Genomic DNA, 15324 nt, shown 5'->3' with positions numbered 1-15324 from the left:
GTAATTTTGCCCAAGGTTGGGTGACAGTAGATGACAGGGCCAAGATTCACACCTAACTTTGTCTAACGTGAAAATCTGTGTGGCCTCCCAAGTCCCTAGGCCTTTGCTAAAGGAAATAATCCCCTCTAGGAATTTCCTCTGTTGTAGAAGGAACCTCAGACTCCTAAGGAACAGGTGAGGATATTGCAATATGTACAACAGCTTTATCTGAGTCTTTTTATGAGTGTAGCTCCAGAGGGCAACGCCCAGATCAGGAGGCAAATTTCAATGGCTACCTCAGGAGCGTAGGGAGACAGTGAGTTTCCTCCTTCTGGAAATGTGTAAGCCCCTTGAAGGCAACGTCCAGCAGGGATTGTTTTATGGCTGAGAGCTGGACTGATAGCCTTCAGGTAGATGCAAGAGTGCTGCCTGCAGCTGCCTAGGAAGCAGACCACTGAGAACCCAGGCTCCAGGAAGGGGCCTGGACACTGTGTTTCCTTTTGGAACACTCCATTGTTCCACACAGCATTTCTTCTCACTGTGCCCAGAACATAGCCTGGGCCCCAAAATGAAATCACCTGAGGTGGCAGTGGTGGTGTTGACATATGCTTCTCGCACTGTGACAGGACCGTCGGATAGAGGAACTTACAGGGCTGTTAAACCAGTACCGAAGGGTGAAGGAGATTGTGATGGTAACTCAAGGTAAGAGCAAGGGGGAGCCTACCATTTTCTCCCAAAGACATTCATTCCATTTGCTGTATTAAATCTAGGGGCAGTCCTGCCAGAAGATTCTTCATCTTCGTTTGGAGAAGATTCTCTGCTGGAGAATGGAGCTGGTTAGACTGTTCTGGATAGTGGCAAATTGGCAGCTGTTGATTTCCAAAAATTTTAAATGGCAGGCAGTTCAGAACTCCCAGGGACTATCCAGATCACCAAGAAAATAAAGCCTTCAACTTGAGCCCTTGGGAATCCCTACCCTTGAAGATTTTCTCTGTATCTTCCCAGGAAAGCCCTCAGATTCAGTCAGTGTGGTCAAACCTGGATTGCAAATCAGTTCAGTACCCTCATTGGGGATTAGATCTTGTCTGCCTCCCAGAGAATCTACAAGCTCCCCCAGTAGGTTCCAAGTGCTTTGGGATCTTCTTGGAGTCTCTGGGTACCTGGGTCCCCACAGGAAGTCACAGGGCAGGGAGAACTGTATGTGTTTATGTCTGCTGCCCAGACTGGATGCAACACGCATGCAGCGTTAGTCTTATGGGCCTGGTGGGGCATATGCCAGGCTGCCTGCCTTGTTCAGGCCATTGACCTAGGCTCTCATCACAGATTCCGGGAAGCAGATGTTACATGGGAGAGGGCTGCTTTGAGGGTATTCAGCAATCTCTGATTTCTGGCTTCTGGCTGAGTTTCTGCCTCATCTTGGGGAGAAGCGGAGTCCCAGCCTGGGTTATGACTGACTGGTCGGCACCCAGGGCCACTTCTGGCCTCACACACCCACATTGCAGCAATGTTTTCTCTAATCCTTTGGGTCAAGTTGGAGCCTGATTGCCTGTGGCCAAGGAATGAGAAGGTTGGAGAGGAATACTAGGGGGTACCGTCTCTCTGTTCCACATGAGCTTTCACCTTGAGATGACCCTTAAGGCAGTCCCTGCTCCACTGCCCTGAAAAATGTTCCGAATTACACTCTTAATGTCCCTTTTGTGTTTTTTTGGGAAACAATGTTAGGGTTTTGTGGTACAATTACAGGTTTCTAAACAAATCATATGGTGGTGATCATCCTCTGCATTGATGCTTTCAGGGCCTTCAGAAAGAACTCTCTCAATCAATGAGGAAGAACTGGAAGGAAGTTTCAGAAAGTGGAACACTGCAAATAAAGGCCCTGAAGACTTATTTAAGCCAGAGGTGCTGTTTCCATCCATGCTGTGGGGTTTCAGGAGGCCCTAGGAGCTTATGCTGAGGCTGAGGGAGAATCTCGCAGGTACCTGTCAGGTATAAATCTTGACAGGTGAAAAGTTAAATCAATAGAGTTGCCCCAGAGGCCTTGGGGAGAGAATTGAGGTGGAAAGGGCCTGTCATCTGGTCGACAAGGACAGCATAGTGGATACTGGCCTTTCAAGGATAGGAATTTTCTTTTTTAATACAGTTGCTTATTTTTTTTTTTTTGTCTTTCCTCTCTGGAAGGTAAGCACAGACCAAAGGTGGTGTTCGTTTTTTTACCACTATTTCTGCAGGGTCTGCAATAATGCCTGATTCCCAGTAGAATTCAACAAATATTTGCTGAATGAATGAGTGTGTCTTCCTCAATTAGAGAGAGCACTGCGGCTCTTGAAGTGGTCCACGCCTAGTTCTCAGACATCCCCTCCAGCCGCTGTAACCAGCATACAGATTTTCTTTCTCTTTTGCTTGTTTAAAATTTGATCCTATTATTTGCATCTCTCTGGACATAGGCTAGATACTAATAGCAAATAAACTCATAGATACAGATCTAACGTGGAGAAGGGGCTTCAGCCCAGAATCTAAAAGGTTTGTGAAACTCCAGAATGGTCAAACTGAAAAGGATCTTTGTGGTCCAGCTCAACCTTTTTAATTAAGGGGAGAGAAAAAGTGTCACCAAGTGACCCCGTTATCACATCAGAACAAGCATTCCAGATTGCTCACAATAATAAAATAGCAGTAACTGACGCTCGGTACCTCTGCGTGGGCGCTGTGATGAGCACTGTTCATAGCTCACTTCGTTTACACCTCATGACACCCCATTGGGATCCTTATTTTATTGTGGTGAAGCTGAGGCTCAGAGAGGGTAAGTAATCTGCTCTTGGTCACGTAGCAAGTGGATAGCAGAACCTGGAATTCAACACAGGTCTATCTGACCAAAAAGCCCAGGCTTTTAACAACTGTATTATAATGCCAGGGTTCTTCCTGTAGTGGCCCAAAAAGGTACTGGGCTCTAGAGAAAAGAGGTGGTCTTTGCAGTTAGTGCAGCGCTGAAGACACCAGACTGTGTCCTTATATACCACCATTAGCTCGTGTTCACTCCGCCTGTAATGCTCTTGCCTTTCTTGCCTTTTTGCCAAGCCCTTCTCATTCCTCAAGATTCAGCTCGAGTGCTCTCCCCTCTGAAGCCTTCCTAACCTTCCCACCAATGAGAAGTATTCTCTCTCCCCTGTATCCCCATATTATGTTCTAGGTATCAGTGCCATAGCACATGTTACATTGATCTTTTATCCTAATTAATTTATCTGCCTCCCTGGTGTGGGAAGTGCTTGCTCCAGACCTAGCACAGAACCTGGCAGGCAGTAGATTTTACTCCTGTTTGTTGAGTGACTATGTCAATCGCAGTGTTGCTCATTGCAAACTACTCTGGCTAACCTACGCTAAAAAAGAAGGTTTTTGAAAGTGTGTGCAGTTGCTCACTGAATGAAAGGCAAGCTGAAGAACCAAGCTCAGAAAGGGTAGGGGCGGCCAGAGCCCCAGGGACTCCGGTCTCAGGGCTCTACTTCCAGGATGTGAACATAGGCCCAAGAAGGAGAGACAGGTTGGCCCAGGTTGTTCACTATGCCCACCTCCTTGGCATCTTGAAAGAGCAAACCACCTGTATTGACATAGCCACCGTGACTGTACCCAGGGGCAGAAATGTAACTCCTCAAGAGGAATCGTCCAAAGAAGGGGAAAGGATGTGGGGGGTCTCCACACAGTAACCGTCTTCTACAGTGACTCCTTTGTTTCTGGTGCAGATGCCTCCGAGATGTAGTTCTCCCACAGTGGGGCCACCTCCACTACCGCAGAAATCACTGGAAACCAGGTAGGAGGCCCGAGCATTTCCCTGGAGCCACTGTGCCCTCAGGCTCCTCTCGGGGTCCTGACATGGCAGGGACTGGCCGTGTGTGGTGAGCATGGCCACCATGTCCTGCGCACACCCACCCTTCCATTGTCAGGGCATCACTCCAGGCCCCAGCAGTGACCACAGTGGGGCCCAAACCATGGAGCACTCATGAACCATGCCTACCTTCCCTGGCCGCAGAGTCCCTTCCAGGGACCCAGGCTGAAGGTCTGGGTCATAGTCACTGAGAAGAGATCTAGCCAGAGGTTGGAGCCTCAAAGTAGAGGTGGCTGCAACGTGTCTGTGCCCTCCAGTGGCTCCTTGGAGCTGAGAGCATCCTGTGCCGTGTGTCTGTTGTTTCTCTCAGCCTCTCTGGAAGGAGGCTTCCTGGTCTCAGGGTGATTCTAGCCCTGTGACAATCCAGGCCATCTAAGGGGAGTCATCTCTCCTACAGGGAAGTTGGTCCATTTGTGTTGGGGAGGCTTCACACGGCAATGAACTTATAATGGGCCGGCCTATGGAGTCATTTGGCTGCCACTGGTTCCCTCTAAAATGAACCTATTTCTAGTTCCCTATGTCAGTATTTTCAAACTCATTTCCAAGGTAGGCCCCCTGTAATGGAGATATGGAGGCTCCACCGCCAGGAACAGGCTGCCTTTCAGCCAGGGTGTCTGAAAAAGATGGTCATAAGCATGATGGAAGCTTCCCCAGAATAGTGCTGAGTCTCTAGAGCTCCTACACTCTCAGAACCCCACTTTCCAGAGAGCCATTGTTCCCCTGAGCCTTTAGCCCTAGAGAAGTATGGCAGTGTACAAGAGAACACTTGCCCAGTTAATTTTGTAGAATAAGAAATTTGGTTTACGCGTTCACTCAGGAGGAAGTCAACATTGAGTAACTCATACTGACCAGACTCACAAGAGACTAATGTACTACCAGATACTGATTTATTCGTATAAACTGAGAAATATCACTGCCAAGGAGACTTATCGCAAGGTAACCCTTGTGACCACTGGTGATATTGCCTGTTCTCTATCTAATTGGTGCCCTTCTCTGCAAAACAGCCCATGAGAAAGTAAATCCCTCTGAGCAGATTAGTCAGGGCGTACAGAGCCAGAGCAGAGGGTTGGAGAATCCTCGCAGGTGATGCTTTGGAGCTGTGGAGGCTGATGTGCTCGTCTCCACTCTGAGGTGGCGCAGCTCCCTCCTCCCTGGATTACTCTTAGGCTCACAGACAAGGCAGTGTTGGCACCTTTCCTCTCTTTTGACTGCGAGTCTTCTTTTACGACCACACAACAGTCAGCTCCCACTGAGGCTCGAATTGAGTGTATTCTAGATTTTCAAGGAATGCCAAGGACTTCTGATTTGGAATTAAGTGATGCTCTCATGCCCTCGCCAACACATTGTCAGACCAGACTATTCCCCCAAGATGCGCAAGCCTCATCTCATGTGTAACAGTTATGAGGAGAGTGTGGTTTTTTTCCTGACCTTGACCCTAAGCCCACTTAAGAGACTCCTGGTTAAACATTTGGAATAAACTCTGCATGAACGATAGATACCATATACCTCCTTTCTAGTAACTGTTTCTTCACTTTCTTTTGTGTTTTTCCAGGGCTCAGAAAAAACTCTCTTGTAGTCTAGAAGACCTGAGAAGTGAATCTGTGGATAAGGTCAGCCCATGTCTATCCGTAAAGATTACCGAGTTACTTCTTTGTGCCCAGCAGTGCTGGGATATACAGGAGAGGTCCTGCTCCCTACTTTGTAGAGGGTTTTATAAAGTTGATGGGGAGGCAGGAATTACATGAAGATTTTGAGAAAACCAGTCAGGTGCAGCCCAAGGCATCCCAGAGCAGGGCAAGTCAGGAAATGCTGCCTGGAGCTGGCAAGAGAAGATGGTGAGGCAGGCACAGGCAGGTTTGGGAAGTGGTGGGGAGCAGGAAGAGGTAAGTTCAGAGCCAGGAATCAGTTCAAGCCTGAGAGGGTCTTGAATACCGGCCCTGTATCCCCAGAGCACTGGGAAGCCTTGCAGAGATTTTGAATGAGGAAGTAATGTGGATACAGGAGATGATCACAGGAGCGAGTTATGGAATGATTTACAGGATGGAGAGAGGAAGCTTTTTTGAGAGTCTAGAAAGATATGAGGAGGGCTTTGTCGCCACTTATAGGGGGTAGCCATTGATCAATGGCTGCCGCAGGCCTAACACACGAAGACAGCACATAAATAGAGGCACAAAAAATATCCTGTGCCCATGGCCTGGAGTGACAGCAATGACTACAAGAGCAGTCAATACCCCCGTGCTGGAGGGAGGGTCGCAGGGTCTTGAGCGAGGTCGTTGGAGACCAAGGAGTCCCGCCCTGACAGAGCCCCTTCACTGAGACCTGCGGCACAGTCTCTGGTCTCTAGCAGTGCACCAGCCCTCATGATACAATGGAACACCATAAAGGCTGGAGCCGGCAGAGCCACGGGCCCATTCAGTGTCTTTGCTCCCATCGTCACGTGCCTCTTGCTCCCCCCATTAGACTGCTGGCAGCTGCCCTGGGCATCCGTCCATGATGTGGGCTGTGTTTCCTTCATGGATATTGGTTCCCTGGCATAAAGATGGGGAGGGAGGGGATGAGCCTTGTAGATTTAAGCAGGCAGGGGGTCCTGAGTTGTTGTTTGTGACTAACACAGGTCTCTTTCTCTCCACATAATTGACATCCTTCTTGCCATTCCACAGTCTGTCGATGGGAACCAACTCTCCCCAGTGGTAGAACCCAAGGTATATTACCTGCGTGTCCCTGTCACGTATTTGTGGTTGCATTGTTTGCTAGAGTGTTTTCATTTGATGAGTTACAGCTTTTGTACCTTTAAAATACGTTAACTGTAGGGGGTAAGACAGCAAGAGGAAAGACAAAACTTCTTCTCCCATTTTCTTCACATGTGCACCCAGCTGTGTAATGTGCTTTCACCTCCATTATCTGTGGGGTAGGATTTATTCTTATCTCCTCCATTTTATAGGCTCAGAGAAATTCATCTTTAACAAGGCAGTGTAGATCTGATTGCTGGGAAGGGGGATATTATGATCTCAGCATACAATTAGAGGAATATGACAGCTCTCATCCTTTCTGTGCTGATGTGTTGTGGTTAAAAAACACGGGAGTGCACTCAGCCACAGGTGCAAGAATCTTTCTGCAGCGTCCCTAACGTTGGTGTCCGGCCCTTGCTTTGTGGGCCTGAGAGCTCGTTCCATTGTAAGATACCCCCTGTATTCTTTTCCACCTCTGTCTATTCGATACGTCTCTGGACTTCCCTAAAATGTACATCTGCTGATCCTGGCTCTCCCTCGGGAGCCCATGCAATAAGTCAGTCTGCCCTGCTCCTCCCAGCTCTAGAATTTAAGTTTCTCTGGCCCTCTCTGAGTTAAACATCCTCTTCTCATGTGCACAGATCACAAGCCTTTACAGTTTCTATCCAGGGTCCTTAGGATCAGCACTGGTTTCTCAATGTCTCCTCTAACTTGTGCCCTGGACCACACTTGAATGTGACATTCTAGATGGGGTCTGACCTGTGCCTTCCTTCATCTGGGGACTGCTCTTGTAGTCATTGCTGTCACTCCAGGCCCTGGGCACAGGATATTTTTTGTGCCTCTATTTATGTGCTGTCCTCGTGTGTTAGGCCTGAGGCAGGAATTATTGTTCCCTATTTAGAAACAATAATACAGAGGTTCTGAGAGGCTAAAGAGAAAGAGTTTTGCCTCAATCGGTCTGATGCACAGCCTGTGCTGTTCCTACTCTGTTGTGCTGACTCTCTCTGTGCTAAGTTAGGGCAGCTGGGTCATCAGTTACATGCTGCTCTCTGGCTGGGGTTTCCATTTCCCTATAACCAGGCTTATTCTTCTTGGGAAAGCAGAAGCAGGCCTGGATCCAAGCATTTCTGATTCCTCTGTGTCACGTCCTGACATTGCACGACCTTCTCCGGCAGTGAGTCCTTCCTTTCCAGCTTTTCTTCTGGGCTGAACAGAGCGAAGAGCCCTTTCTGTTGCCCTCAGTTCCTTCTGTTTTTCTGTTCTGTCTTTCTTACAGGTCTGGGCCACCTTTTGAAGCCCATCCTTGGATTAGGTACTGCCCTCTTTACATCTCAGCTCCTCAGCGAGCTTCCAGGGCAGCCCACTTCGGTGGCCTTGGTGGTCTCTGCCCTGTCTTAGGTGGGCATGTGGGATGACTCAACCGGAAATCTGTTTTTGAGAGCCCTTCCTCTCTGCCGTACTTCCTGTATAACATCGAATGTGGAGTCATGCCCTTCAGTCCTGCAGCTTTTTTGAATGCTGCCTTCCCTACAGTCAGTGATTCCTGGGTCTGACTGTGCATCAGAGTAATCTGAAATGCTTGATAAAAATACAGACTCCCAGGGGGGCTGATTTGTAGGATCAGGTGGAACCTGGGAATTTATATGGTTTTTGTAAGTGTCCCAGGTGATTATGAAGCAGCTGGTGCATGGACTAGCATTTGGCATTCTTAGCCACATGTCTGATCAGGTCCAATCTTGACCTCATGAGTCATCATGAACTTAAAAACTGTGTAGTCTCCATCTTTCAAGGATCTGATTATTTCTACTTCACTAGCCAGTTTTTTCAGAATTCCTTGAGAATTTAGTCTACTTTTCCCATGTCTCTCCTTTCTGAGCTTAAGAGGGGGTTAGTACTCCGTGTTCAGCGAATGAGTTGGATTTCAAACAATTTCTAGGACAGGCATTTATAAACAAACTGAATTCAGAAATTTATTGGGCACTGGGCTCTTTACTAAATGAGACTTCAAAAGATACCTCAGTCACTGAAACCTCCTATGACTTTTTTGACTTGTCAGTTTTGAAATTGGTTTTGTCTTTCGTGTTACTTTTCCTCTGGGTCCAATCAAGTGATCCACAGTTGATTCCCTCGGTAATGTTACTTCAATTTCTCTCTTATTTTCACTCAAATGCATTCCACTGGGGTTGAGGGGCCATTATATCCTTCTTGACCGAGTAAGTGCAGTTCCTCTTCCCCTTTACATGGACTTCTTTCTTTGGGACCCTTTCACGTCCAGGGTCTGAGCACAGGGCCCCTTGCACTGCAAACTCTGATCCCAAGTTCCTAAGGGACCTCTGTGTGAGCATGTAGCTCTCTGGCCTGTTTCCTGTTGTCATCTCCCCAAGAGTGCGCATATCTTCTGAATTTGCCTTAACCTGATGTTTTTCAAAATAACTATTATCATAATCCATAAATAAAATTAATATATAATGTGTAATATTATATAATATAAATATGTAATGAAGCAATAGGTATAGTTTGATTAGAATTCTGATTTATATATTCAAAGAACTCAAAGGGTAGTTCATGGCTGTCAGTTCATTGGGCTTCTGAGCAGCAGGCTAAATGGCAGTGTCTTCCTTTGCAAGATGCCTCACTTCCTGCTTAGAGCTAGTTGCAGGCAGCTCTGGATTTAGGCTTGACTCTGTCCCTATCTCACCGTGTGGCCTTGGGGAAGTTTCTTCCTTTCTCGGAACTCTGGTCCCCTTTCCTGTCCTAGACTAAATGATCTTTGAGGGGTCTTTGAGTCGGCCTGAGTGAAAAATGGCTCTTGGAGAACAGGGAGTGCTTCCTGCATCCAAAGATTTCCTAACTAGGATGGGTCTGAGACTGACGGCTAATTCAGCATCTCTCTCTCTCCTCTTCCCATAGGACAGTCCTTTCCTGGTAGAGCAAAAATACCCCACATTACCTGGGAAGCTTTCAGGAGCCACGCCCAATGGAGAGGCTGCCAAATCTACTTCTACTGCCTCCCAGCCTGACCCGGCAGGGAGCAGCCTGCCGAAGCTGAGTGAGTGTCCAGGCCCCTGGGCTGGCAGCCCCGGAGCAGCAGCCTTAGCATTTCCGATTGTTGCACAAGATCCCTGTGCCCACCACTGAGCCCACAATTGGAGAATGGTGGGGGTGGGGTAGATGGGACAAGTCGTCCCTCAGGGAGGTCCCCCTTTCAGAGATGATGGCTCACTGACTGGTGCTCTGTTTCCTTCAGTAAACGCTTTAGAGCCCCAGAAAACTAGGGTGTGTGCCCACCCTCATTTTTTTCCAGCTGCAAGTAGTCCACTCTATTTTTCCTTCTTTTTCAATTTCTCCTTTCTTGACCCCTTCCTGCCTTCCCATCATTCCTCTTTTCCCTCCTCTTTAGACACCCTGTTCCCTGCTTCCTGTCCCTCACTCTTCCTTCCTCTGTTGTCCTGATCCTCTCTCTCCTGTCTCTGCCTTCCTCTCTGCAGCCTCCCTATTACCAATAGGATGATATTATGCACTCTTCCAAGGGAGAGCATTTCCTTAGAGAAATGGAGGCAGTGGCCAGTGGGCAAGGATGTCAGTCCACAGGGATCCTTTTGGTGTTTAGGACCTGAAACCATGGAGGGTTTTGCTGCTTTTCATGTATCATAGGCTATCTTTTCTGAACAGCAGCAGACCAGTGTGGCCCAGGAAGGAATGTTCTGGTCCAGGCAAAGCTCTTCCTACCCCTGACTTCTCATCCGTGGCTCTTCCCTGTCCCAGCCCAGGTGTTGGCTTCTTCCCTTGGCCAGTTCTGCCTTTGGCTGCAGGAACTCCAGATAAGCCCTTGGATGAGTATGGAGAATGTCCTCGTGACACTCAGACTATGCACTTGCAGCAGCTTCAGACTATTCTAGTCTGATCTAAGTGAGCCCAGCACCCGCACAAGAGCTGCGTGTGGCCCAGTATATTCAGTCCCTGCTACTCTCCCTCCCTCTCCCTGCATGTGGATCCCTCAGCCTGCCAGGAAGTGGCACCAGGAGCATTTGGTCCCCTCACATGAGGCCTCCTCACTGCGCTGACCCTGTGGGCCGAGCTCAGTCACCTTTCCCTCTATCCTTCCTCGTGGGATTTTTTTTTCTTTCTGTTTGAGTTTTTCTCTCTTGCTCGATGACTCTTTTGTTTATTTCTTTGCTTCCCTATAACTCTGGTGGGCTGGACTTTGGCCTCTCTTGCTTCTTCATGTGGCTTCTCTGCTTCTTGGTTGGCTGGAGATCGCGGCCGGAGTGTCAGTGCCCCTGTATTAGGTACTGTACCCTTCCAGGTGAGGTGGAGAGTGAGAAAGCCCCTGCTTCCCTACCCTGACACCCTCCCCTCCCGAACAGTCAGCAGGTCCCCCTCCTGCCTGCATGTCCGCATCTCCCCTGGGGAAAAGAGAGCAAGCTCCTTGTTGGAGTTACCTACCAGTACTGGGACCCAAAACCCTTAGAATTCGAAAACATTAGCTCACCAAGATTTGAAACCTTAAGCTCACTGATTCCTCAGAGCCAGAACCTGGACAGTGCATGAGCCTCTACTGAGGTCTTGGTGTAAAGTTCTGCCCTAAAGGCAGAGCTGGGCAGACTCCTCCCAACTCTCCCTGGAAGATGGCCTAGGCTTCGGGGAGAAGGTTTCTAGAGGGTGTGTCCCTTCCTCTCATTCACACATCATTACATTCTTTCAATCTCAGGAGACACAGAAAGTGGTTGGGACGACACTGCCATGGCCAATGACCTCTCATCCACGTCATCTGGTACTGAGTCGGGCCCCCAGTCTCCCCTGACACCAGATGGTAAACGGAGTCCCAAAGGCATCAAGAAATTCTGGGGAAAGTAAGTTGGTGGTGATGATCATAATTATATTCCTGGGAATTACTCTTCTTCTTGACTGGCCAAAGAGTCTGCGTAAACCCTTGTTCAATTAAATGTTGGGACAGCAGTGAAAACAAAGTTGTCATGTTTAGAGAGAAGAATTCAAGTTATTTTTTAGGGCCCAGAGAAGGAGAACTATGAAAGGCATCTATTAAATATAGCCTCTTGCCTTACATGTCATTCATTCCAGGCATCCATCCCACCCATCCCTCAGACCCTGAACACATTCTCTGCAGCTTACACCACATGTGCTTTAGGACAGACACATGGATGAGACCAAGTTCTTCCTTCTTAGGGGTCAGTCTGTGTCTTGAGAAATCTTTGAAGACTGGGGCCTCCTACCAGGCATCAGCCTTAACCTTGATGCCCATGGGGAGTAGGCAAAATCCTAGAGGCAGGATCTGGCCTCTGAGGCTTGGATCTGGCCAAGGAGCTTGTCTCAGGTCATGATCCTTGACCTCTGGGGAGGCACTAGGAGGCAGAGCCATCAAGAGTTCTAGGTCTGTCTTGCGTAGCCCTGTGTAGGAGGGGGTGCAGTGACTTCGTGCTTGCAGACTGTCCCCTGACAGTCTCCATGGATGCCTCTCCACACAGAATCCGAAGAACTCAGTCAGGAAATTTCAACACTGATGCACCCGGGATGGCAGAGTTTCGACGAGGTGGCCTCCGGGCAACCGCAGGGCCGCGACTCTCTAGGACCAGAGACTCCAAGGGTCAGAAAAGGTAAGGCTCCTTCCAGTCCATCTACAAAGATCTATATGAAATCCTGGCCAGGGTGGAGTGGGTACTAGCATCCAGAGATGGAAAGCAGGAGCCCCTAGTGCAGAGCTTCTCAACCTTTCCCGTTTGACATGAGTAGGTACCATCGTGTTTGTAGGTACACTGAGGAAAAGACAAGAGGCTCCCTACAGCAGAGGTGGCTGGGGTGGAGGTGGACCCTCTGCCTTCTCTGAGGACCTCAGCAGCTCTGCACATCTCTATCATTCTCAGCAGTGCCTTTGCATGCTGGATTGAGAAGCTCTGGTGCAGCCACTGAGAACACAGATTCTGGAATGACAGACCTGTTCTTAAGGTCTCACCCACTTCCTAGCAGTGAGCCCTAAGCCAAGTTACCCAAGCTACATTAGTTCTCTATGCCCCAGTTTCCTCATTTGTGGAGTAGGGGGTCAAAAACAAGTACGTTGTAAAAGTTCTTATGAAGATTATATGAACTACTGCATGTGTAACCCCAACGGCAGCTGTCAGCCATTCAAGGTTCCCCTTCCTCCAGTATATTTGGGAAAGAGCATCCTCTCTCCTGCCTCTGCGTCAGTGCCCTCCTCAACACAGACCTCCACAGAAGGTGTCGCTGGAGCAGGCAGCACCTACTGTTGTACCTCATAATACATTGTACCAAACTTTCCTGAAGTGTGTTGACTGAAGAGGGTGCAAAGGGATGAAAATGGGAAGTTTCTCATGACAGTCTCATCATGTCCTAATGAAAAAGGATAAAAGAATTAAACTTTTCCAGAGATTGCCATGACGGGCACCCTCCATCCAGTTCCTAGTTTCAACCCCTTTCCTTAGATCTCCCTGTTCTGAGAAGAGCGTCTCCCTTCAGACCTGCCCGAGGCGAATCTTTACTTCTGTGTTTTGGAGAACTCCCTTTCCATGTCCTCTGGTCCCTTCGGATGATCCCTCCCGCACATCATCTCCAGCAGAATATCTCCTAAAGTCTCAGTCGCTCAGCCAAGATCAGGCTTCTGGGGGCCTTCCTCAGGGTTGGATTGTGACATTTTAAATCTAACCAAACAGTGAAAAGTAAGGTTTCATTCTCTTAAATTTCATCCCTTTGAGATTGCCATACACCAGTGCCAAGTGCAGGTAATTGCTGAGCAAGATTTGCACAACTCAGATATTCTCAGAAACAATACGGTCTAGATCCCAACGAAGGAAGAAGAGTGTGTCCCTGGTGCATCTGTTGTTCACAGACCTGCACCGTGGAAGAGAGCACGTGGATGCACGCCCCCCTTCCCCACCCTGCCGCCCTCAGGTTTCTAGGCTTTGCCAGGTGCTCCCGTGTACACACACACACACACACAGCCTTTCTAGATCCGTCTGTGCTTTGATGGGTGTCCCCAGATCTATCCTCCAGATACCTTGCAGAGAAAGGTGAGGATGTGTAGACCTGTACCTGCACCTGCTCCCCGGGGATCAAGGAGTCAGTGTTCATTCTCCTCAGCACAAATGGAACTGCTCAGTAACTGTCAGCTTTCAGAGGCAAGAGAATCTAAGGACAAGGCCTGAGAAGGCAGAGACCAACTCAGAGCCATTAGAAAGTGAGCCAGAGAAAGCTGACCTATATATTATGATAGCACTGTTCAAATTTACTTAGCAGTTTTCAGAATTTCGACATTAATGTTTCTGATTTTTCCGAAATGAAAAAATAAAGCTTGAATAATTAATTTTTGTTCCGATTCTGGCTACTTCTTTGGGACTGATTCTTGAAGGGGAAAGATTGGTCAGTATAGAAGAACCTTTCTAAGACCCTTGGGCCTTTTTTCTCAGAGCAGGACTGCATGGTTAGGGAGCCCTTTACATTCTGCCAGTCATTCTGGCACCGGGTAGCCGACATCAGCAACTTTCTCTGCCAGATGGAAAAACTGCAGTTACAGCCACAGGGCTACTTTGTTTAGACATCTTTGTGCTTTGTTACCCATGACAATGGATGATAAAGAGATGAAAATGAAGAAGTCCTGAGGAGATTGTAATGTTTATCACAACAGTGCTTGTGGTAACAAAATGAGTTTGCTTGTGGAAAAGAAAGGCCTTTATATACTCTTAAGCAGAAATTTGACATAATTATATGCTGATGTCCTCTGGTGTTTATAATTTATAGATATTCAGATATAGCCTTAAGAAAATATTGTCACCAATATTCCTATAGCAAAAGTACTTTGTTATTGAAATTCTCCAGGCCCAATCCTCTTTTTTCCAATGAAACAGTTGTTTTTTAAATTTAACATTTGATAATGACATTTTGTAGGAACGAACTCTCAGGTTATAGACAAATGAATTTTATTGTCTTTTTTCCCCCACGTAAGGTTTTACTGATTTATATTCCAGTCAGCACTGCTGTACAGCGAGTGCCTGTTACACCCACAACCTTGTTCTTAGCATTAAGTCTTTATAGGTTTTCTTTGTTTAAACTTCCTCAGTTTTATAGACCTTCAAAAACTACATTTTTATTGTTAATTTAGTTTACATATGTTTGTCATTTTATTTCTTCTTTTGTGAATTGTCTTCATTTTTGCCCATCTTTATTTAGTTATTTAATGTCTTTCTTAAAAGTTTCTATCTGTTCTCTATATATTAAGATATGAAGCCATGTCTAATAATTGTGACAAGTTATTAAAATTTTAAGTTGCAGTTTTACTTTGATATATGGAATTTTTAGATTTATGTATAATGACATTCATCAACTTTTCCTGTGTAATTTCTTTCATTATTTTGTTTTACAAGTTTTCAATGATCTTTTTAAACTACAATTTTGAACTGTGAGTTTAAAAAAATAATGTTTTAAACTTTTTTTTGCTTTTGGTGAGGAAGATTCACTCGGAGCTAACATTTGTTGCCAAATTTCCTCTTTTTTTGCTGAGGAAGATTATCCCTGAGCTCACATCTGTACCCATTTTCCTCTATTTTGTATGTGGGGTGCCACCACAGCATGGCTTGAGAAATGGTGTAGGTCCACACCCAGGATCCGAACCTGTGAACCTGGGCCACCAAAGCAGAGCACACTGGACTTAAACACTACGTCATGGGGCAGGGCCCTGTTTTAACTTTTAAAATCATCTATTTGGGGATTTAT

General features: G+C 47.2%; 1 protein-coding gene across 23 annotated transcripts in view; it reads left to right on the top strand.

The window, feature by feature from the left end:
* PPFIBP2 (PPFIA binding protein 2) overlaps window positions 1-15324 on the top strand; it is a 144156-nt gene that overhangs the window by 106420 nt on the left and 22412 nt on the right. For 19 of the 23 annotated variants that reach the window (XM_046685232.1, XM_046685236.1, XM_046685231.1 and 16 more), the window contains 9 exons: window positions 606-681; window positions 1775-1878; window positions 3711-3778; window positions 5406-5463; window positions 6514-6555; window positions 9493-9631; window positions 10839-10871; window positions 11294-11435; window positions 12069-12197. In XM_046685232.1, the coding sequence (XP_046541188.1) occupies window positions 606-681; window positions 1775-1878; window positions 3711-3778; window positions 5406-5463; window positions 6514-6555; window positions 9493-9631; window positions 10839-10871; window positions 11294-11435; window positions 12069-12197 (791 nt within the window). The remainder of the gene's footprint in view (window positions 1-605; window positions 682-1774; window positions 1879-3710; window positions 3779-5405; window positions 5464-6513; window positions 6556-9492; window positions 9632-10838; window positions 10872-11293; window positions 11436-12068; window positions 12198-15324) is intronic. The other 4 variants (XM_046685233.1, XM_046685243.1, XM_046685246.1 and 1 more) reach the window with 2 other exon arrangements.

This window comes from Equus quagga, chromosome 14 (genome assembly GCF_021613505.1).
Source record: "Equus quagga isolate Etosha38 chromosome 14, UCLA_HA_Equagga_1.0, whole genome shotgun sequence".
Classification (NCBI taxonomy): Eukaryota; Metazoa; Chordata; class Mammalia; order Perissodactyla; family Equidae; genus Equus; species Equus quagga.
This window is presented reverse-complemented; position numbering and strand designations above follow the sequence as displayed.